The sequence below is a fragment of the Hibiscus syriacus genome, unplaced genomic scaffold (genome assembly GCF_006381635.1).
Source record: "Hibiscus syriacus cultivar Baekdansim isolate YM2019G1 unplaced genomic scaffold, ASM638163v2 tig00011079_pilon, whole genome shotgun sequence".
NCBI lineage: Eukaryota > Viridiplantae > Streptophyta > Magnoliopsida > Malvales > Malvaceae > Hibiscus > Hibiscus syriacus.
In genome coordinates, this window is record NW_024062242.1 from 1,191,066 (window position 1) to 1,215,073 (window position 24,008).

A 24,008-nucleotide genomic window follows, 5' to 3' on the forward strand; every position below is an offset into this window, starting at 1 on the left:
AGATATATTTGTATATACATAGAGCAATGGCAATTATCATCAGCATTATTGTAGATATGATCTAGTAAATCCTGACCTTTTACCTTCATGGTAGCATCAACACAGCAGATTTGGAGCCAACCAAGGATTTGCTTTGATATCTAAGAATGTCCTTTTTTACAATGTTGGATTCAGAAGCACTCATAATGTAAAATTCAGAGGGGAAGGGGGAAGGGGGAAGGGTTGGTTGGGGAATAAGAGCTCGAGGTAGCATGGAGTGGAAAGTAAAGAAAGGGGAAAATGTTTATTGTTTTGTCCAAAGGATTCAAGCATAAGACATTTCCCTGTCACTCCTGTCTTTTACCCGCTTTTCTTTTAAACTAAATATGTAGTTGTATCAATTCTCAGTAAAGCCAGGAAAATGAAACCTGAATACTAGCATAGACATGCATATCTAGTTACGAATGAAGAAATTTCTCTATAGCCCTATGTTCTTTTACCTTTTTCGGAATTGATTATTCCATTATTGGGATTATTAATCATATGCCGAGTTGATATTTACTAAATACGATATTAGTTTTCTCCTTTGAGATGTCTGTTTTTCATCTTGGATATTTACGTATTGGGTTTCTCATGGACAGAGATAACTTCTATGCAGTCCTTTGTGTAAAAATAAGTGCCTGTGAACATTTTACTTGGTTGCTTTCCCATTAACTTCTTTGAATGCTGTTTGTTTTCTTGTTTTTATGAATTACTTTTTGGGATTCTTAATTCTAAATTTGTTTTATTTAATGGTGTTCTGCAAGGAATCTTAGTGATTTTTCCTTTTCTTGAATGTGCATGAATTGGATAACTGAAACATGACATCCCTGTCTTTATGTTACTGCAGGTCAGCTGTGTGCGGATGCTGTCTGGTGAACGTGTCCTAACAGCTGCTTATGATGGAACTGTTAAGATGTGGGATGTTCGAACTGATACTTGTGTGGCGACAGTCGGTCGCTGCTCTAGTGCAGTTCTATGCATGGAGTATGATGACTCCAGTGGGATCTTGGCTGCTGCTGGCAGAGACGCGTAAGTATAAGTCACTTACAATTCACCTGTAGGTGAAATTAAATTTATGGTTTGTCTCCTTGAAGCTCAACTGATGAATCCTTTGCATTGTCAGGGTAGCAAATATCTGGGACATCCGTGCCGGTAGACAGATGCACAAGCTTCTGGGGCATACAAAATGGATACGGTTAGCAAAGAAATGATGAATTTTTTCAATGTTTTGGTTCATATCTATGCGTGTGTGGACCTTGGAAGGAACAGTGAGTTCACGAGTCAGTTATGCAGGTCTATGAGAATGGTTGCAGACACTCTGATTACGGGAAGTGATGATTGGACTGCTAGAGTTTGGACCCGGGGAACATGTGATGCTGTTCTTGCCTGTCATGCCGGCCCACTGCTTTGTGTCGAGTACTCGGCATCAGACAGAGGAATAATAACTGGTTGGCCCTATATCTGTTTATTTTATTGTAATTGTTAATGAATTTTAGCAACAATTTTATGTTTGGCGCTGGAAAAGAATGGAATAGAATATATTATTAATACTTTGAAAAAATCTTCTCTCAGGCTCTACCGACGGACTGCTCCGATTTTGGGAAAATGATGAAGGCAAGTGCTGTATTTCATTCCTAGCATCATTAATCTTTCTATTAGGTTTGGTTTTATCCAACCTGGTTAAAGCGATTACTGAAGATTTAATCTAGAACTTGTTTGACTCATATTCTTTCAGTACATGTCTCCGAAAGTTGTCTTTTCCTCTCGATAACGCAACGAGTTTATATTTTGTTTTGGTTGCAGAGGGAATAAAATGCGTTAAGAATGTAACCGTTCATACTGCGCCTATCTTATCTATAAACGCCGGAGAACAGTGGTTAGGAGTTGGAGCTGCTGACAATTCCATGTCTCTCTTCCAACGGCCTCAAGAGAGGCTCGGTGGCATCCCTAATTCGGGATCCAAAATGTCCGGGTGGCAACTTTATCGGACCCCGCAAAAGACCAATGCTGTGGTATGCTTAACTTCCCTTCTTCACTATCATTTTTTTCTCGTGCACTTCTTGATTTGTAGCAATTTTATGTCTGCCATAATGTGGGTATGGATGTGTGCGTGTAGGTAAGATGTGTGGTTTCGGATCTAGAAAGGAAAAGGATATGCAGTGGTGGTCGGAACGGACTTCTTCGGCTTTGGGAAGCCACGATCAACATCTGAGTTTCATTTTTCTTCCGTTGTGGTATGGATTAATTAAATTTAACCAATCCCATCTCTCTCACATTTGACACTCTTGATTTTGATCTCAAGTTTCTTTTTCGTTGGGCTAAAAGATTTTGGTATTGTGTTTGATTTGGATTGATAACAATCTTTTATGTCATTGTAGCTTTTGAGTTGACTCGTCAACAATTGTGACACTTTCACCATAGATCTTTTACAACCAACTCCATTGATCCTGCTTGATTTTTCAGCTTCTTCATATACTTTTTTCAAATAATTTTTCTTCTAAAAAGTTGAACTTATACCATAAAGTTTCTTTTTTTTTGCAAGTAACTTCCTTTTAAAAATTAAACTTATACGAAGATTCAAGTTGCAAGTGTCTCGGATATATCTCATAATCTGTTCACTAAATTCCAATACTGTCTAAATTAGAAAGAAACCAACTAATTATACCAACAAAACAGATCAAGTTTAGTCTCTTACATATGATTGTATACATCGTACAATGCTTGATACACAAATCTAAAATAAGTATAGAAGGATGTGCTTACCACTTTAACTCTGCCCTCATCAAGCCTTTGAAATACCTTTTCAATGTAATTCTTTTGTGTTAATCACAATTTTTTTAACCTTTCTATTACATGTCAACTTTATACCAACAATTTGTTTTGTTGGTACTTGTCCTTTACTGCAAAGTACTTTACTTCTACTTAAAATTGTCAATTCTAGAACACTACAATAAGCATATCGTTCTTATAAGGCAAAATAATTAATAAATTCACCACCAAGAAAATTTCTTAATAAAAAGAATAATAATTGGAGGCAGTCCTTTTATGGTCATGCTCTATAATAGACTCAAACTTCTTATAATATTATCTTGGAGCTTTCTTCAAACCATTCAAATTCTCTCTTTTTTATTTTTTATTTTTTTAATTTACCGCATAGTTATCTTTCCTTGTGCAACCAAATAGTTTGGCTATTCCATGTAAAGTTTTTTTCTCTCTAAATGACTATGAATAACAATAATTTTCGCATCTGTTTATTTAACTTTTAAGTTATATTAATTTAAAAAAAACTTTCAAGTTATAGTAAGTTATCGAACTCAATATAATTTTGATAAAAAAAATCTTTACAGTCGAAGAATATATTATCTTAAAATCAACCCCTTTTCTTACTATAACCCTTGTCTAACTCTGTATCATAATATAAAGAATTTTTTTCTTGCTTCAACCGATAAACCTATCAAATTTTTAAGGAAAGTGTATGAAAAGATAAATCACTCGCAGGTACGGCCTTCGTCCACGATCTCTGCAACCTGGCCGAATGCCACTCACGGGAAGCAAACTGTTATCAAAGCTGTTGGTCACGAAATTAGCCTTCGTTAGTTTGTAACACACAAGTGACAAGGACGGACACATGATTTTATGTTAAGAAATGAAAACATATTATCAATAGAAAACATTGCATAAGGGGCTCTACAGCCCTCAACAGGCTGTAGAACCCTGATAGAACGTATGGTGCCATATAGACTTACTGTGGAGGAGCCTGGTAAGGAGCTTGTGCATGCTCATTTGAATGCACCATCACATGGCCATAGTTTTGTGGCCCTTGGGGCGTTGGTCACCATGCCGCCTGTGTTGGGATTGTTTGCCGGTTTTCCGTCGGAAACGGAGCAGGCAGGGCTGGAGCGGACGGTGATGGAAGCCCGTATTGGTGATTAGTTTGAAATTTTGGCTCATATTCTGTTTGAACCCCATGAGGTTCGAAACTAGAACTAACCATCTCGATTTGACTCATTGATCTATTAGTACTAAATCTGGCAACTATGATAAAGATAATTAATTTAGAAAGTATTTTAAGATTGTTTTAGATAGTAATTATCGGTCAATGCCCAATCTCATCGTTTGTTAAACAACGATGTGAAAATTAATTAATTTTGTGCCGGTGGATATTACGTTCATAAAATAGCAAGTAAATGTATAATTAAATGTGATTACGACTGCAACTGCAACGAGGCGCAAGTCATACGTTTAGTAGTATCCGAGTGAGAATGCCGGCAAAAACTAGGAATTAAATTATTTCACCTTTACAAGTTTTATTTAAAACCAGCAATGTTTATTTTGTTAAATCTTCATTTCAAAGTTTTTTTATGTCTATTTATTTATTATAGTTAAAGAAATTTATATAAAATAAATAAACATTTAATAAATATACAATACAAAAAAATATATATTTATAAAATCATATTATAAAAATATTTCTTTAAATAAATTAAATGAATCTTAACTGCACTTTAACATATATAGTATTTTAGTTAAATTATAATAAGATTTGAAATTCATCCAATAATTACGTGTTAAAATGTTCTTCCCAAAAATTCATTATTTAAATTAATTCTTTATATTTTATACTTAAACAAGTATTTTCAAGCTGTCTCTTTACTAAATAAATAAATTAGAGCAGATAAAATCATAACTGTTTTAAATCCAATAAATGGGATTTGAAATAAAACTAATTACTATATTCAAAGTGATACCAATAACATTTAAATCTCCAAAAAACTTTATATTATTTCCTTTATGCGATTGTATTCTTTCATTTTGTTTTTTTATGTTAATTTTCAAATATTGAGGTATAAATGTTTTCACAGATAATAAGACATAGTTAAAGATAGAAATTTAAATGACACGAGAAAGATAGTAAGTTACTCAAGTTTTGATTAAAATTTGATTAACGTTATATTTGAATAAATTTTACTCGAATTTTTAACGAGTCAAAACAAATTATTTGATACATGGCTTGAAAAGCTTGCGAGCAACTTAAAGAAATAATATATGAAATTTTGAATTTTAAAATTAAATTATTAATAATATTGATATTTATATATTATTTTAAAAAAAAAATACAATATAAGATTTTCATATACTTAAGATATAAATTCAAGTTTTAACCGAGTTAAATTTAAAAATATTTCGAGTTTAAAATGTTTCAAGCTTAAGTTGAACTTCTATTTTTCCTATAGGGTTCAAATCAAATTTGATGATCTTAAGTTTTCGAACATTTAAATTAGTTTGAACTCAATTTTAAAATTTTCAAATCAAATTAAACTAAATAATAATTGGACTCGAGCGGTCTCATTTACTGTTGTAGTTAAAGATGTTTTACCCTTTTATTTGGCCTTAAGGCTTAAGCAACATGACTACGTTCCTACGTATCTTTCTGCGAAGAGAAAGCAAAGCAAAGTTAGGTTGAAATCTCCTCCGTCTCAGGCTCTCAGCTACTTGCTTTTAAAGTGTGCCAACAAGCTTGACGTGACCCGCCTCCCCATTCTTAATAAAACCCCAACTCCCCCACTGCTGCTTCCCTCAAACATGGCTTCTTCTTCTTCTTCTTGTTCTTTCCATTTCTTTCTTCTCTTCTCTTTCCTCTTCACTTCCACTCTCGCTCGTCTCTCTCCGGAGTCCACCACCACTACCCTCGATGTCTCTTCTTCTCTTCAACAAGCTCACCATATTCTTTCTTTTGATCCTCAATCCGTAGAGGCTTTCTATCAGGCCCAAAACCAACCCCTTTTCTTCAACTCCTCTTCTTCGTCTTCTTCTGTTTTCTCTGTTCCACTTCACTCTCGGGGATCCGTACACAAAGCCCATCACACCGATTACAAAAACCTTGTCCTATCCCGACTCGAGCGTGACTCCGCCCGAGTCGACTCACTCACTACTAAACTCCTCTTTGCACTTAATGGTGTCAAGAAATCCGAGCTGAAGCCTGTGCCGACCGAGATCCAAACTGAGGCGCTTTCTACCCCGATTATTTCCGGGACAAGCCAAGGGAGTGGAGAGTATTTCACCCGGGTCGGAGTCGGTAACCCAGCGAAGCAATATTACATGGTTCTCGATACCGGGAGTGATATTAACTGGATCCAATGTGAACCCTGTTCCGACTGTTACCAACAATCCGATCCGATTTTCAACCCATCCGGATCCTCTACTTACAGTCCGGTTACTTGCGAGTCGAGGCAGTGTACTTCTCTCGAAGTTTCCACTTGCCGTAGCGGGAAGCGTATGTACCAAGTCTCGTACGGTGATGGGTCCTATACTGTCGGCGAGTTCATCACCGAATCGGTGTCGTTCGGGAAATCCGGGAACATCGAAGGTGTCGCTTTGGGTTGTGGCCATGATAATGAAGGCTTGTTTGTCGGAGCGGCCGGGTTGATTGGACTCGGCGGCGGGTCCCTGTCTTTAACTTCGCAGATCAAAGCGACGTCGTTTTCTTACTGTTTAGTGGATCGTGATTCGAGCGGTTCGTCGACTTTAGATTTCAACTCGGGCTTACCGGCCGAATCGGTGGTTGCTCCGTTAATGAAGAGCGGAAAGATCAATACGTTTTATTACATCGGTCTGACCGGGTTCAGCGTAGGTGGCCAACCGGTTAAACTCGCCCCGGGTCTCTTCGACATGGACGAATCGGGTGACGGAGGTGTCATAATAGACTGCGGTACCGCCATAACTCGGCTGCAAACTCAGGCTTACAACGCGCTCCGAGACGCGTTCGTGAGACTGACGAAGGACTTGCCGACCACGAGCGGGGTGGCGTTGTTCGACACGTGTTACGACCTCTCTTCGAGGAACAGCGTGAAGGTGCCAACGGTGTCGTTGCATTTTGGCGGTGGGAAATCCATGGATTTACCCGCAAAGAACTACCTAATCCCGGTGGACTCCTCGGGGACGTTTTGCTTCGCGTTTGCTCCTACGTCGTCGTCTCTGTCTATTATTGGCAACGTGCAACAGCAAGGGACACGTGTCAGCTTCGATTTGGCTAACAATAAGATTGGCTTCTCTTCTCATAAATGTTGACAGTAATTAGATGTTAATTACCCTCTCCTGCCCTTTTAACATCTGGTAAAAAAAAGGTTTAACTCGTTATTTTTACAAGATTTCTACTTGTAAGTGTAATATCGTATTAGTACTTTTACTAGGTATGGAAAATTGAACGAGGGGCTTCAGTTGAGAAGGGGCAGGTTAAAAAATGGTGGGGAATACATTCCAGAACAAACATTAGGGTTGGATTAAGTTAGAAATTAATTATTTTTAAATTCTGCATTAAGTTTTACTTTGATGTCTACATTTGAATATTGGGTATACTATACCATTGGTAATGAATCTATTATCTTTATTTTATTTTAATAAATCATTAGTTACTAATTTATTACATTTTTATTTTGATAAATATATCATTAACATTTTCTGTTATTTTTGTCGATTGTTTTTTTATGTGATATTTTATCGATTCTTTAAAACTTAAAGATGTTTATTGTTTTCTTTCTCGATTAGGGTTTATATTGCGAAGTGGGACCCCCTGTCAAGAGGGTTAATGTTTGGTCATTAAGCCAGACAAGGAATGTGTTAAAATACCAAAATTAATATGCCAATCAAATTGTAATTAATATGAATTAAACGATATCAATAATTCAACGTTTTATTGTTACTTCTTGAGGTATTGTATTTGAATACCACATATGGAAAAGTACAAGTGTTTATTGTTAAAGATGCGAGAATCTTTGAACGAATACTATCTTATATTCATCTTAAATTTATAAAACAAAATTGAACAGTTTTTGAAATTATAAACACTAAAACCTTAATTTAATCCCCTTTTCACTATAGGTTGCCACAAACACTGCCAACTGATCGAAATTTTGACTGTGACTAATCACGTAAACACCCACTGGTCGAAATCCTGCGTTTCAAGTGACGATTGCAGCGAAAAATGGACGATTGCAAGACGATGACTCCGGTTACATGATTCCAGCAAAAGACGACAGTTTCTTCTGTCGTTGAAATCCAGATAGATAAAGTGGCTGAAGACATCGCGATGACTAGGGGAACATCGACGGCGATAGACAGAGGTGAAGGGGTTTGGAGTTATGATGTTTAGAGTTTTGAGTTCTTTTTATATTTAAGAAAAATAGGTTTTTAAACAAATTGTAATTTTAAGTTTTTATTTTAAATTAAAATTTTTATAATTTTAAAAGTCTTGTTATATAATTATTGAATTTAACGATCATGATGGGTCAAACACCTAAAACGTTAAACACTTACTTTAAACAAAAATTTCTTTAAGCATAATTTTAAAAAAATATAATTTTTACATTTATTTTTGCATTAAATCTAAACGTCGTTGTTACCTCTCTTCGTCTTTGATTGATAGGTGGCGCCTTGATGTTGGTTGCAACCATCGATATTTATCTTCCCTTTATTTTCTTATACTATTTTTTTTAATTTTTCCAATTTTTCAATTCTTAATTACTTTGCATTTATAACACGTTTTCTTCTGTTTTTATAACACGTTTTCTTCTGTTTTTATGACACGTTTTTTATGTATTTTGACATGTTTTTGCTTGTTTGGTCGTTATTTTTGTTTATTTTTTCTTAGGGTTGGATTTGACATTCTCCACGACTGATCAAGATAACGTTTATTTGTTATCATGCTGATATTTCATACTTTAGACCCTCAGATTGAATTTGGATACGCGATTTGTGTTTGTGGATTATTTTTTTCATGTATATCGACTCTGATTTGTGGTTTGTCGGTGATCTTTCAATAACTTTATCTCTTTTTGTGATTTGTTTATCGATGCGGTCAGATTTGCTCGTACTTATCTTTTGTTTGAATTTTTGAATATGTTTTTAACCTTTTCCTTGTATAATCATGATCTTAAGTGACTAGTTTTTTTTAAAGTCATGGAAAAATATCTTAATTATTTGTTTAGTTTACAAATATGATTGTAAGCCTTCATTATAATTATATATATAACCTTTTTAATAAAATTAGTGACTTTTATTTTCACTCATCTAACGATACTAAATATGTGTAAAATTAAAGAATTTATATTGTGTAATTGAATCTTTAACCTTATATTGTGTAAAATATCTTAATTATTTGCTTATATATATATTTGCATTAAGTCTTAAACAAAAATTAAATAAAAATTGAGATAAACGTAGGTCTTAAAATGTGGGGACCTTTTTCCGTGATTATCGGCAAGCGTGTTTTATATACATGTGTGATGACACGTACAAGATTCTACTGCCGGTCCCACCATATTATGAATAATATTTTATTATTTAAAATTTTATTTAGTTTTTTAGTCTAATCTAACTGTTCAATTTTTTAGTAAAAATTAGTTATAAACATCTCTAAAACTTTTAAAAACTTTCTCTAATAATATAAGATAAAATAATATATATTTTACATTTTTTCACATTATAATATTATTTAACAAATAAAAACTCATCTAAAATTATAAAATATATTTAGAATTTTTTTTGAGTAATATATTTTAGGGACAATAATGATGAAAGTATAAATAAGACAATAAATTTATGCGAATAAAGAATTTGTAAAAAATTACAGTAATAAGTTAAATTGAATAAAATATAAAGTCAATAGATTAAATTGTAAAAAAGTAAACTTATTGATAAAAATATAAATGAAAGTTCATGTATTGAAGATGAACTTTTTATAGTGGTAGAGGAGCAGTTCATGTATTGAAGGTTCATTATATGTTTTTTTTCTCTTATGCCTATAAAAGATAAACTCTTCTTATGTCTATTTAAAAAGGTAATCACGTCCTTTGTCAATAAAATTATCATATATTTTTCTGGATGACCATTAAGATCCGGTATCTACGTATATTTTTTTTATCGACGATGATGATATGTGGTTTATATTACAATTTTTTTTCTCTGTGTTTCAAATAACACTGGTTTATATTTCTTCACTGTATGTATATGTTTATGTCCTTTGAAAGAGTTTTCTTGTAATTATGATGAATATTATGAATTTTCTTTTTACAGTTCTTCACTGTTTGTATATGTTTATGTTTTTTATTTCGCTCTTCCACTCTATTTTGAAGTTTGTAATAAATTTAAGATAAAATATACTAATTTCTGTAAAATTATAATAATAAATAATTCTAACCCTTAATCCCACAGTTTTAAATCATCTTCTGTAACATAATCACTAAAATAATCTAAATCCTCAAAATAGAAAAATAAAAAATCCTAAAAGATTCTTACAAGGTAAACAGATGTTTCTAACAAAATACACATTTGATAATCGTCGTAAAACATACTTCTATCCTAAATGTCTGAAATGAGTAATATTTTTTAAAAATATTGCTTGACATATCATTTTCATAATTATTTATTAAAGGATATTATTTATTTAAATTTACCTATGTTATATTATAAAAATAATAAAATCGAGAGTAAATATTCCATATGCACGTGGGAAAAGGATGGCATTAGCAGGAGAGAGGGTAAGAATCGAGCAAACATCCCACGAGGCATCCCCAGTCTTCGAGTCAATCAAGGCCTACACCATTTTTTTATTCATTAAAAATATATATCTGTTTCACCTAATTAATTAAACACTGTGTAAAAGGTTTGGAGTAGCTTTTTTTCTTCTCAAATTCAAATCAAAAGGGTTTAATAATTTTTTTTACTAACACAAGTAAATATAAAATATATTTATTTAAATATAATTCCTAACCGCTTGATATTAAGCGTTCACATCTTTGTTATATTTTTATTTACAGGTGTATTTTTTATAGGAGATATTTCTATTTACATATTTAATTTAGATTAAATTTATAAAATTCTATCCATGATTGTTAATGGAATGATTATTAATATATATTTAAAGATAATACTCAACCCTTGAAATTAAACGTTCACATATTTGATATGATCTCTACTACTACAACTATCTATCGCCCCTGAACTTGTCGATATGTAATAGGCTTTGTCTACATCGATCTAACCCAACGAACAATTTGCATTTGTCGTGACAATATTGAATCAGCCGCGTTACAATATAGAAAGAAATCATGTTGGGAGCAGTCTAGCATTTTCATTTTTCAACAACATGTTGTGGCCGGCATTTGAAGCCGCCAATATGCGTCGAGCCATACATGCCATGTAGGTGAGAGGCAATCTTTTGAATAATCTTCCTTGCTCTTTTTCTTGATATTTATCATTGTCAACCGTATTTTTGTCCCTTTCCAATGCTTCATTAAATATGTACCAAAGTTTTTAACATATTTATATCTCATTCAACAATATTCATCAATGCTCACCTCCAACATTTAAGATTCCAATTAAAGATATAACAAATCTGGACTAACAGTACAAAAAAATATGTAAGCATACAATAAATGCATGCAAAATGTTCATACTTTATACAAAATAAGATTCTTAACATGTCAACTTTTAAATAAATATATAAAGTTATATTTTAATACATTATCGACGTATATTTTAATATATAAAGTTATATTTTAATACTTGATCTAATAACATTTTACGTCCTTATCAATTTAAACTTAAGTAAAACTAGATTTTTGTTCCTCTAACTTTTTATATTAAATACGTAATAAATTTATGTTATTTTGAATTTATATACCTTATTTTTCTTAATATTTAAATTTGACTAATTAACCACATATTAATGATACCAATGCTCATCGTGTGCATTACACATTTAATTGTCGAGTATGAGAATATAAATTAAAATACAAAATGGAAAATTATATTTTTATCACTCAGTTTTGCCTTTGTTTTTGTTTTGTCACTCCACTTTAGAAACTTTCGACCTTACCACCAAAATTTTGTATTTCGTTCTTTTTGATCATCGAACAACTAAGGGTCTAACATAGTTTAAATTCTTGGATAAATTTATGCAAAAATCCTCCTAAACTTTCCTTTCAAATGTAGATTTTCGAACTCCCTTTGACTAAATTCCAGGCGATAATAAGGTCAAGGAAAAGAAAAGCAATATATCTTGATTTTACAATGATTAAGTGATGGAGAATACAGATTGACCAAGATAATGTTGAAGTTTTTATTTGAATTTTGTCAATTTCGAAGGGGTTTCAAGGAGAACCAAACTGAACATAAGAAGGATGAAAGAAAGAGGGAATGTTTTTGTACCAGTTACATAGAAAACAAAGGCCGACGGTGATCAAGCAATGGTGAAAAGGATGTCAGACATAAGGAAGAAGAAAGGTAAAATATCAAGACAAATTTATAAATAAAACTAACCAAAACACTATATTTTTCTATTATCGTTAGACAACTGACTATGGAGTGACAAAAAAATTTGAAAATGGAAAATTGAGTTCTAAATCAAAAGTTCAAAATTGTCAAAAGATGGTGCCAATATTTGCGAGAAAAAAGGACCATCTTCATGGAAGCATTTCGAAATCAAATCCTTTAAAAAAATCCAACACCAAAGAATCAACATGTGAATGCTTGTCAGTGCTTGCAAAATTGTAAAGTCTTCTATTCTCTCGAGCCTATCAAATATGGTAAAGAAACAATACATATTTATTGGTGATTTCTTGATGTTGTTCCAAACAAGTAATTCTTCCCTGACTGAAATAAAGATCTCAACATTGTTCCATACGACAAAGGGCGATGTTCACCATTACTTTTGGAAAAAAAAATACATTTGGAGTCATAAGCAATGTTAAACAAATAGTTTCTCAAACCTGGTTCTTGCACTTATTATAAACAACTGCAAATACCTGACAAAGAAAGTCCGAACCCAATAATCTGCCTGAGCCATGTATGCTGAAGTAGTGCAAACCAGTCATGTTTGACGGAGTCAGTTTACTGTGATCACATTGCTTGCTCTGTCTTGAATGTTGATTCATATTTATCATCTTCCACCACAACCCACCGTATTTTTCAAGCCCTCCAATGCTTCATTAAATCTGTGCCAAAGCTTTGAACAACATATGAAAAACCACATTCATATTTCATTCAACAACATCCATCAACACAAATCTCCAACATTAAAGACTAATAATCTTGGATACGAGACAAATACAACAGGAGAAAAATACAAAAAAAAGTATTAATATGTCAAATTTTATATAAATATTTTAACACGCTATCAACGTAAAAAAATCTATATACCAACAATTAAACATATAATGACACTTCATTAAAAACATAAACACCTCGCTATAAAAATCTTTAAAATAATAACACCTCACATATTGCTGCTGTTTTATGTTAACAGGAATGGATGATAAAAGAAAAAAAGCTCAAAAAAATCCACAATCTAGTTCCTAACTAAAAAATTCTTTGTAATCATAATCTAGTTCTGTAAATTACCTCAATGCGCTTAACAAAAGATATACCATCAAGAGCAATAATTTAACCAAGTTGTTCAATTGCTTTGGCGCTGTTGACAAATGTAGCACTTTTATCAAAACCCTCTAGTAATAGAATCTGAATAGCTTCTGTCCCATGTTGAAATGTGAACTCGAGCTGAAAAAAACAAAGACATCTGTTACCAATTTGTTTCTTTTTTCTTCTCTATGGTTATTTGATATATTTTTACATACCTCTTCGCGTTCTTGTCTATTGAAAGGGCGAAGAACAAAGTTAACAGCATCCATCTTCCCAGGAGGCCGTCCAATGCCTAGAAAAGTTCTACAACTTTAAAGACCAGCAACTAAGGATATTAGCAGAATTTCAGAAATTAATTTAGTGCTTCTAGCAGCATACCAATTCTTAGACGAGGAAAATCACGGCTCCCTTTTAAACGGTCAACGATACTTCTCATCCTAGAAGGAAAAGTTAAAAAAAAATTGTACAGCCAACCATTACACTAAAAACATTCACTCTAACAGGATAAGAAAATACAAAACAAATACCCATTATGTCCTCCATGTCCACCTTTTGGAAGTAGTCTCAATTTGGCAAAAGGTAAATCTAAATCATCATAAATCTGTTAAAAGGAACAGTCAGTGCGAAGAGAGAAGGAAAGATTAGTATTATGTCGCATTAAAGAAAATTACCACAAGTACTTGCTTCAATGGTATCTTGTAATACGAGACAATGGCCCCAACCTTCAAAATGTATTGAAAAACCATGCAATGACAATTAGAATATAGTAGTTTCAATCAGATGTGAAGCTTTGACCCTCAAGAACAATATATAGGTCTGATGGCCACTTACTGATTCACCACTTAAGTTCATGAAAGTTTGTGGTTTGGCAAGCATGACTGGAACATTTCCAATAAACCCTGGAAAACAGTAACTATCTTCAATTAAATATTGTGTAGTATGCATTTTCAGGTACTATAACCAGAAAAATTAAAATTGCGACACAAATTCTTCTGTAATTTACTCACTTTTTTCATGAATCAAAAAGAATTTTCTACTTTTTATTTACATCTATCAGGCACAAGTTCATAACTTGTACATATATATACACACATATAGATTGAATTTTTATAAAATATTAATCATGAACTATGTCTGATTCTATTTCTAGACTTTGCCAAGCATGCTATATCTGGATTCACATATCTCTGGCTTTCATAAGAAACATTCATGTTGATGCTTAAACTAAGAGAAGCTAAGGTAAAGGTTTCTGGCATAATTTATATCATGCATCAATGCCCCTTCCCAACAGGATGACAGAAGATGAGAATTTACTAAGAACAGTCACTTTTATTGTCTGCCATCATTCAAATCAGAAGGAAACTGAGGAGTGGCATCACGATTTAATAAGTTTCCATTATCTAAACACACGTATTTTGTTTCTCTATACCATTATTTTTTATTAATAACTTAATCAAAAATTCATATTTAATAGAGTGATAAACAAATAATCAGTTAAGACTTTAAATTAGAAAGAAAATTAAAGCTAAAGTTAGTAAAATGAAAAAACTGCAATGTAAGAACCATGCTACTTCACTACTGGATTCAGCATTTCATTATTACATCTAAGTCCTAATTATGAAATATACCCTTTAAACCCGCTGCATTCTGATCTTCAAAGTTAGTGGCGAACTAGAATTAAATCCATGTCAAAATAAATAAGTCCAATATCAAAATTGGGGGATCCTATAATGTCCAACGCTAATTCCATTAAGAACCAAGAGATTATACTCGGCCAAAGAGCCATGGCTATAATATTCTCAGCACAGCAGGTATGCAAGAGTCCAAACCATATTAAAGTACACAAATTCAAAATCATAGAGAGTAATTCAAAGATTGAAGAAAGCTGAAGTTTTTTTCCCTTTTTTTGTGGGGGTCGAAAAAGGAGGGAAAAGGAGAAAAGAACCTTTTCCAAGCAAGGATTTGAAGTTAACACCGGTAATGGAAATCCCTTCAGACTCAGCTATGGCGTCTACCATCTCAAAACCCACCTGTTAAAAAAAACCATTAAAATTTTAAATTCGCTAAAAATATTTAAACACTAAACGAGGACGATTCGAAGAAGATATAGATAGATACGTTGTGGCGGGTGCCAATGTATTTCTTGCCGGGATTACCGAGGCCAACAATGAGCCACGGATGCCGAGGCATAGTTTTGGGCGGCGCCACTTGGGGTTCCTCCGCAGGAATGGCGGGAGAAGAATTTGAACAGTGAATGGAACTTTTAGGGAAATAAGTCATGGTTGTTTTGAGATTGGTGGGAAATTTTGATGAAGGGTGAGATATAATGGATGGAGAATTGAAATTCAGAAAAAGAATGCTGGAGATTGATGAGCTTAATTTCATCATTTTCTTTGTTAATAATTTGGGTTCAAGGGTTTAAGAAGAGTAGACGAGGTAGAAGCGAATTCCGTAAAAATATAAGGGAAAACTATTGCAAATATCACTTAACTTTGTTTACTGACTTGTTTTTAATTTTATCAATTATAATATTGAACTTTAGTTTTACATTCCTTTATGTTACTTCACTATTAAGTCATTAACAGAATAATGATATGATTAACGATTGCTGACACGACATATTACATTAAAACGACTTCGTTTTAGTGTGATTGTTCTAATACTTAAAATGACATCGTTTTAGACGCTGAACTTTAAAAGTACATCGATTTTATTACTTTTTCGCGATAAAATTAGTACAAAAATGTTCTCATTTCACTTATTATTTTCATATGATTACTTTTTCATTAAACCCATTCAAAATTGATAAAATTAAATAAAAAATTATCATTTTTAGACGTTTGGGGACTTTCTTAGATTTACAGGACTTGGTGTGTTTGTTTGAAAATCTAAATGGTGAAAAATATTATTTTGAGAAAACAAACATATACGTCAAAACTAGTCCCATTAGACAGTCATTGAAAGATATCGAAGTATTAACACGTCGAACTTTTACATGAATTTTCATCGATTTTGAATGAGTTTCATGAAAAATCAATCATGGGGGAAAATGAGTGAAATATGAATACTTTGGTTGTCGATGACATCCGAAAAATATAATACTAAAAATGAAAATTGTTTAAAGTTCAATGACAAAATCAATATACCCATAAAAATTCATTGTATAAAAAGATATGGCCTCAAAACAACCATAACAAAACATCATTGTTTTGGTGTGACAGACTACATGAACAATTGTTAGTTATATCATCGTCTCTTTATTGACTTAACAACATAGTGATATAATTCAATACAAAACTAAAATTTAGTGTTATAATTGACAAAATTAAAAATTCTATGACATAAACAAATCAAAGAGAAAAGTTCAATAGTATATGAGGTAGTTTCCCCAAAATCTAATTATAATTGATCCCATCCTGGGTCAAGTATCCGTTACCCGACTTGCAGAACATTTTTATTCGTCGAAAAACCCTAACCCTAACCATCCATCATTTGTGCGAAAAAAGGCAGCAGAGGCGGCGACTCTACACTTCCCTTCTCTTACCTTCTTCAAGGTTTCCCTCTCAATTTTCCCATTTCTCTGCGTTTGTTTGTTTTGTATGTTAAAAGGCTTGAATTTTCTTTTTTGTGCTACTCTATTTTTTCCCATCACATTTCCCGTTTCTGCAAATTATTTTGGAAAAAAGGCTCTATCTTGCATATTAGATTTTTTTTCTTCTTGCTTTGGAAAAAAGGAATATGCGAAAATCTTGTTCTCTGCTTTAGTAGTTAGAATCTAGTGAGATTGAATCTCATGTTGTAACCCACAACCCATAGTTTAAAATTTTCAACTTTGCGACTTAATTCGAGGAATTCTTGTTTGTTGTAATAAATTGTTCTGAACGTGAAGCCGTTAGCCAGTTTCATAACAATGGCGTATGCTGCAATGAAGCCTACCAAGCCGGGTTTGGAGGAGCCCTTAGAACAGATTCACAAGATCAGAATCACTCTCTCCTCTAAGAATGTCAAAAACCTCGAAAAAGGTACTTTGTTTTTGTTTAATGAAAGTAGTATGGTTTCATTTATAATCATGAAATGATACTTTGGTTGGTTGATGTTATGGATTGAATTGATGCCCATAGAATTTGTTAGTCTAATCTGTTTCTGTTTTGATTGGTAGTTTGTGCTGATTTGGTTCGTGGTGCGAAGGATAAGAGACTGAGGGTTAAGGGATCAGTAAGAATGCCCACCAAGGTTCTTCACATCACCACCAGGAAGTCTCCCTGTGGTGAAGGTAATTTACATGCCTTGCATCGGATTGACTTAAATATCTATTTTTGTCAAACTATTTTTCTTGAAGTATCTATGTCGAGTACTCGCGTTCAACACATTTAAACATGAGTATAGAAATCCAAAAGCCCTATTTGTGTTTAAAAAAGCGCCGCTTAAGCGCTAAGCGACTCGAGCAAGGCCCCCGGCGCTTCAGCATAGCAAAAGCACTACGAATTCATTAAGCGGTAGTAATCGGCGCTTTTAGCAAAGCGCTAATCGGCGCTTAATCGCGAGTTTAGAAGATACGATTCTGGGCTTTAGCAGATATGATTTTTGGGCTTGTTTAGGGTTTAGCGGGTTATTAGATTATCAGGCTTAGATCGGCTTTTAGGTTAGGCGGGCTAGGGTAAAAAATGCGATTGAAATAGGCGATAATCGAAGAATTTACAGAGAACGATTGAGGTTGAGCGGTAAAAAATTCACAGAGAGCAATCATCTTCCACTCCTGTCGTCTCTGGCCTCTCGCCTCACGCTCACATCCAGTTTTGGTTTTTTTCTTGTAGCTTCACACTAAGAAACGAAATAGATTGGCACAATCTAGATTGAATGACATGGTGTTTGTGAAATTCAATCGTGCCTTGGAGCGCCGAGCTAAAAGTAAGGAGACCAATCCCATTCTTTTGCAAGATATTGACGAGAGCAATGAGTGGTTCATGTGAAGAATGGAAGATGATGATGAGGCGGTGTTTGTTGGTGAGGATTTGACATGGAGTGATGTTGTTAACGCTTCCGGTGCATATGAGCCTAGTTATCTAACTAGAGCATCAAAAGTAGTGAATGATGGAGCCGGACCATCGCGAAATGATAAAGGAAAATCTCCTGCTCATAATCCTATCTCTAGTAGACCATCTCGTAGATGTTTAGTTGATGAAGATGAGATGGAAGAAGATATTGGAGTGTCTAGTGATGAAGGAGATGGTGTTGTCCGAGTTGATGACGATGACGATGACAATTTAGAGGATTTTTAGTTATAAGGAATTGAGGGTTTAGAAAAATACTTTTGTTCATCTCACTTTAGACTACTTTTGGTGTAGACCATCTTTTGAGATTAATATGCTCGTATAGTCGTATGGTTAATGGTATATAAGTATTTAAGTGTTTATAACTTATAAGTAAATTGAGAATTATATTTTGGTGTTTAAGTACTTATAAGTTTTGAATATATGCATTGACACTTTGATATTTAAGTATTTATAAGATAATTTATAAATATTCTGTATTTTTTTTTGTGAATTTCGGCCTTTCTGGCACTTCGTGTGCATAAAGCGATCGCTTTCGCTTAGCGCTTAGCGCTTCGGCGTCTAGGACCCTAGGTGCTTTAGGGCGCTTTATGCTTTTTAAAACCAAATACATGGAAAAACATAGACAAATATGAACTTAACCTTTGCCGGACACATACCGATATTGGTACTCTTATCCAAGCCTGAGTAAACATATTTGATGATATGGTGTATGCTTTACCTGTCTTCTACCTTAATATGCAACCATCCTTTTTTGTAACTTTTTTAACAACCTCTAAGGGCTGCCATTTTTTCCATGGTTAACTGTGTTTGAACTTATGCTGGTAATGGAAGCTTTGATTGTTTGAACTACTTGGTGCATATTCTATGTTGTTGTATATTTTGGGCTTGACATGCAGAAATATGCTAAGGGTTTCATTTAACTCGAGTAATATGTTTGAAAAATCTACATAACTATTTGGTTGCTTTGTAGGAACAAACACATGGGATCGATTTGAGCTTCGTGTCCACAAGAGAGTCATTGACCTATTCAGCTCCCCTGATGTGGTGAAGCAGATTACATCTATCACCATTGAACCCGGTGTCGAGGTGGAGGTCACCATCGCAGATTCTTAAACGAGTCTTTCTTTTGCATTTTGCCTTTACATAGTTTAAGTTTATTAGAAAGAAACATCATCGCGATTGCACACCATTTGCTAGGATTGATCCCTAAGCAAATGAGTGTTGTGGGGTTTCTGTAGTTTGTGTTTTCCCATACAAATTTTGGAATGAAGATCCTCCTCGTTTGTTGGTTGCTTAATAATTTGTTTCCTTTTTGTAACCTAAAGATTGTGTTTGGATATTTGAATTTTAAGGCATAATTTGACGTTAAGGATTATGCTCATCCCTTTACCCTTCTGTAATGCTTCTTTGAAATATGTGGATTCCCATCATTGTCCACTCGACTGTATTTATATGAAGAAGATGATCAATTAGTAAAGATGATATCTGATTTAAGATACTGAAACCAAAGATAAGAATTCATTGAGTGACCTTAGAGTCATAAATATTTCCTTTAGAGGCTTCAAGCAGTTATGTCAGCGAGGTTTTTGTGTGTTGTCAAAGGCCAATAAAGTTTCTGAATGGTTCCAATTGTTAACAGTGTACAAAAGCTATGAGACAATACCCCTTCAAGAGACCAGAAATGAAGGGCTAAACTCATTTTACAATATAATGTTGGAAAGGATGCACTTTAGGTTTCAAAATTTAATATGATTTGCTGCTTCAAATGTCAAATAAGGCTCCAATGAACAAAAACAAAGGCGACTAGGATCAAAAGGCTAACAAGTTCCCAACTCTCTTTTCAAACAAAATAAAATTTATAACAGCTATAAATAAAAGTCTCATATCATATCTCCACTAGAACATGAAAACATAACTATAATCTCCCTCAAAGCATCCACATCCAACACAGATGACCCGCAAATTGCACGACCCCACATGCTTAAGCAACAAGAGTGCTGGCAGTTGTAGATTCGCTGCAGACCAAGAAGTTGAATTAATTTTTGCAACATAAAGCTTGTAAGGGATGTACAAAGAAAACAAGTGAAACAAATGGAGGACAAATTAACATGTTCAATATGATCTAATAATGGCTTTACTTATATTTTCTGAAATGGAATTCATATGTATATTCCATGCAACCTAGTCTAAGAGATTCACATATAAATCAAATTATAGTAGTGATAGCTCTTTAACTTCTTCCCTTACAACATCATAACATACTACATTGCACATCCAAGCTAAAAATAACATGCATAGAGAAATAGAATAAACAATCCAAGTTGACCAATTAGATATTAATAAAAAAAAGTTAAGAGATTGATATTGAAAAGATGTAAAATAACATTAATCGGACCATTAACATTGAACAAAAAAGATACACAATAGTTGATGAAATCACCATTTCAGATATTAATACACAGACTTACTATTTCCAGACAGGAGGAAGCTTCTTTGTTTTCTTGTAGTAACGGGCGAGCCTGTGAATCCTACTCTCAACAAGGATCAACCTGAACTTGGAATCCTTGTCCTTCCTGTTTCTCTCCAGATGCTTGCGGATGGCAACGGCCTTCTTGATGAGGTGATACAAATCCTCAGGAATTTCAGGGGCAAGACCTATTGCAACAATAATTTAATAGCAACGCAATATTTCACTCATAGCACAGGAGAATATTTGGGTTAAACTACTGGATAGGTCCTTATACTGTAGACAGAAAGCAAATTAACCCCTGTACATTAAATTTAAAACTGAAAATTGGCTAATTGCGAAAAGAAGAAAACCAAAAATTTTAACTTTTTTCAAAAAAAACAAAAAAGGAAATTTTCTAGTCTCTTTAAAACAAACAAGTCAGCATTCTTTAGCATTGTCTTACAATCCTCTCTATTTGGTTCAAAATTAAATGTATAACTAATCTACTCCTAAGTTAAGAAACAAAATTTGAGTAAATCATAAAATCAAAGAAAAGAAGAATATAATACCATGGGCCTTAAGGATACGCAAGATTTTGCTTCCAGTAACGCTCTTAACCTGAGCAATACCGTGAGAATCACGAAGAATGACACCAATCTGAGATGGGGTCAAGCCCTTCTTTGCGAACTTGCAAATGTTTTCCTCAACCTGAACACATAAACATTCAGTCATAAAAAAACAAAAACTTCAGGTGGATTTCTATCAGCAACGAATCTGAGAATGGGCTTTAATTACTGACATCTTGAGAAGAGATCTTGAGCCAGCTTGGTGGGGTTCTCTTATAAGGCAGAGCTGAGGCAGAAATACCCTTACTGCAACATTGGAAAAATGCTTACAATGTAAACAACTAAAATGTGTATATACAGAGAGACAGAGAAAGAAATTAAGGAGGAGGAGAGGAAAGATACCCGCGACTGTGCATGCGACCCATGGTGGCGGCGGCGGTTGTGAGACTCTTTTTTCCCGCTACTGTTTGGTACAAGGCAGTCGGCAACTAGGCGCAAGAATGCTACTCCAGCTTCCTTTTATTGGTTTTATAGGATGTTTTGTGCTTAGGGTTTTATTTTACATCCTAACCTTGACCTTTGAATATTGGGCCTTGGATCAAGTATTTGGGCTGAAGTTTGATAATAATTTAGGGCTTTATTACAAGATCCAACCTTTTACAGGCCCCGATGCTACAATATCAAAGCCATCCGATTTTGTTCAAATTGATATTTAAATTTTACAATTCGATTTCTGTTACAAAATTTTATATTTTTTTAATGCACTTGTTGGTTAAATGTGTCAAAATGTATGAAGAATGTCAAGTTCATATATCAAAACATGTGATAGAAGGATAAATTTAAATATCAAATTAGAACTAAAAAACAATATATATATATATATATATATATATAATCTAAAAACTAAAGACAAATTTTAATTTCAAATTGTATATTTCAAATAAAATTAATTATTAAATAAAATTATACGACGTGAATAGATTAAGCTAATAATAACTAAAAATATTATTTATGTGAACTGATACGTGAAAGGAATACGGGCACAACACAAATAAATTGAGGAACTCTTTATATTACAAGTTGTTAACTTACTAAAAGTTTAGAACATGCATAAAATTATGACACAAGAAAACTTATTAACTATTAAATTTGTCTTTCTCATGTAGGATAGGAATGTAAGATAAATTTGTTCGTGAATTTAGTGATATACTCACTTTGATCGATCAGGATATGAAAAATAATTTTTAATTTATAAATTAATCCAATTCGAATATATTTTAAAATATATATGATTTGTACGAACCAAACGATCTCAGTAGTTAAGTAATTGTTATTATTCCTTGAGGTTTCGAATTCGAGCACCATGCATGCTAGGGATATGAACGTTCAATATCAAATGATTAAGAATTTTTGAACATATACTACCTTGCATTTACCTCATATTAATCAAATATATATATATATATAAATGATTTATATTCAATTATAAAACGTTATAATTAGAAAAATGAAACAAAAGAAAGAAAATGAGACATTATAATTAGAAAAAAATAATAGTTAAATGACCAAAATGAAACAAAAGTGATAGTTGGAGTACTAAATATGCAGTTTACCCTTATAAATATTACTCAATGAAAATAAAATTTAAGTTAGAAAAGATGGGTTATGGTTAAATCTAACTAAAAAAACACAAAAATAAGCAAATTAATTACCATAACCTTTAAAAATGTACCAAAAAAAGAAAGAAAATGAAAACTTATTTACATTTGTAAGAATTTGAAAAGGGTAGATTGAAATGTTCTAATTCTGGATAATGCTGATGAAATTCATGACGAAAATACTGTGATTTTTCAACCTGGCAAATCGTCCACGTTCAGGCTCTCAGATGCACATTCACAGCACAACAGCCAAAGTTATAAACATGAAAATAAAACAATGAATAAAAATCAAATCAAATTTGATTCAGTTTCAATTTTCAAGCAATAATAAGGTTTTTGAAGATGATCATACTTGTATCATCGATGTTATTTGGCTATCTGAACGCATACGAGCAAGCCTTCTTTCTTCGAACGACTCTTCGATCTCTTCATGACTTCCTTCGATTGGCTTCGTATTTTGTGTTGTTGGAGCTTGTTTCGTATCTGTCTGCATCCAAACCGTTGCCTTTGGCGTCCGATTCTCTTCGTCGACTGAAGAAGTTATCCTCAAGCGAGGCAGGTTGTCAGGCAGATCATCTGTCGGGACCGTTTTCTGTAAAGTTTTATGTGCACCGTTATCCTCTAGCTTGATTGTCATATTGACTTTTGATGATGGATAGATGGGCGAAAATGGCTTACGAACCAGTGGCGACTCTACTTCATTAGCATGTACAGCATTTGACCAATGCTTTCGAAAGGGAGTGTCGGCAGTGTCCATGCCTCTCCTGACTGCAACAATTAGTACATTTTTTTCCGCTCACAAATTCTTAACAATTTTAGACATGATACGATTACATAATAATAA

General features: G+C 33.3%; 6 protein-coding genes across 11 annotated transcripts in view; 3 read left to right on the forward strand and 3 right to left on the reverse strand.

The window, feature by feature from the left end:
• The window catches only part of LOC120204611 (DENN domain and WD repeat-containing protein SCD1), a 30,909-nt gene extending 28,473 nt beyond the window's left edge, over nt 1–2,436 (forward strand). Inside the window, 6 exon segments of the mRNA XM_039204674.1 lie at nt 869–1,050; nt 1,145–1,216; nt 1,315–1,469; nt 1,594–1,635; nt 1,825–2,033; nt 2,138–2,436. Coding sequence (XP_039060605.1) covers nt 869–1,050; nt 1,145–1,216; nt 1,315–1,469; nt 1,594–1,635; nt 1,825–2,033; nt 2,138–2,233 — 756 coding nt within the window. The 3' untranslated portion in view covers nt 2,234–2,436.
• On the reverse strand, nt 66–15,874 carry LOC120204613 (peptidyl-tRNA hydrolase, chloroplastic-like). 5 transcript variants are annotated; one of them, XM_039204677.1, is made up of 10 exons: nt 15,556–15,874; nt 15,383–15,467; nt 14,269–14,336; nt 14,109–14,159; nt 13,965–14,038; nt 13,816–13,874; nt 13,653–13,729; nt 13,420–13,575; nt 5,815–5,821; nt 66–76 (listed from the first exon to the last, which is right to left on the reverse strand). In XM_039204677.1, the coding sequence occupies exons 1-8, from the start codon at nt 15,823–15,825 to the stop codon at nt 13,462–13,464; spliced, it is 798 nt and encodes a 265-aa protein (XP_039060608.1). In that variant the 5' UTR covers nt 15,826–15,874; the 3' UTR covers nt 66–76; nt 5,815–5,821; nt 13,420–13,461. The 5 variants fall into 5 exon arrangements, with proteins under 5 accessions (XP_039060608.1, XP_039060609.1, XP_039060611.1 ...); XM_039204678.1 differs by lacking the exons at nt 66–76; nt 5,815–5,821 and adding an exon at nt 1,739–1,749; XM_039204680.1 differs by lacking the exons at nt 66–76; nt 5,815–5,821 and adding an exon at nt 12,821–13,013.
• On the forward strand, nt 5,541–14,089 carry LOC120204612 (protein ASPARTIC PROTEASE IN GUARD CELL 1-like). Its single transcript, XM_039204675.1, has 2 exons — nt 5,541–7,091; nt 14,078–14,089. The coding sequence occupies exon 1, from the start codon at nt 5,605–5,607 to the stop codon at nt 7,087–7,089; it is 1,485 nt and encodes a 494-aa protein (XP_039060606.1). The 5' UTR covers nt 5,541–5,604; the 3' UTR covers nt 7,090–7,091; nt 14,078–14,089.
• Nucleotides 15,875–16,907: 1,033 nt separating the features above from the next.
• Nucleotides 16,908–19,746, forward strand: LOC120204615 (40S ribosomal protein S20-2-like). Of its 2 annotated transcripts, none has more exons than XM_039204682.1 (4): nt 16,908–16,991; nt 17,324–17,459; nt 17,597–17,710; nt 19,462–19,746. In XM_039204682.1, exons 2-4 carry the CDS (start codon nt 17,348–17,350, stop codon nt 19,602–19,604), a joined length of 369 nt encoding a protein of 122 aa, XP_039060613.1. In that variant the 5' UTR covers nt 16,908–16,991; nt 17,324–17,347; the 3' UTR covers nt 19,605–19,746. The 2 variants fall into 2 exon arrangements, with proteins under 2 accessions (XP_039060613.1, XP_039060612.1); XM_039204681.1 differs by having other exon boundaries at nt 16,909–16,991; nt 17,327–17,459.
• A 460-nt stretch (nt 19,747–20,206) lies between these two features.
• On the reverse strand, nt 20,207–22,008 carry LOC120204616 (40S ribosomal protein S13). The gene is made up of 5 exons (XM_039204684.1): nt 21,909–22,008; nt 21,740–21,812; nt 21,510–21,648; nt 20,960–21,146; nt 20,207–20,506 (listed from the first exon to the last, which is right to left on the reverse strand). The coding sequence occupies exons 1-5, from the start codon at nt 21,929–21,931 to the stop codon at nt 20,473–20,475; spliced, it is 456 nt and encodes a 151-aa protein (XP_039060615.1). The 5' UTR covers nt 21,932–22,008; the 3' UTR covers nt 20,207–20,472.
• Nucleotides 22,009–23,296: 1,288 nt separating this feature from the next.
• On the reverse strand, nt 23,297–23,926 carry LOC120204524. Its single transcript, XM_039204581.1, has 2 exons — nt 23,847–23,926; nt 23,297–23,756 (listed from the first exon to the last, which is right to left on the reverse strand). Exons 1-2 carry the CDS (start codon nt 23,919–23,921, stop codon nt 23,511–23,513), a joined length of 321 nt encoding a protein of 106 aa, XP_039060512.1. The 5' UTR covers nt 23,922–23,926; the 3' UTR covers nt 23,297–23,510.
• Nucleotides 23,927–24,008: the final 82 nt, after the last annotated feature.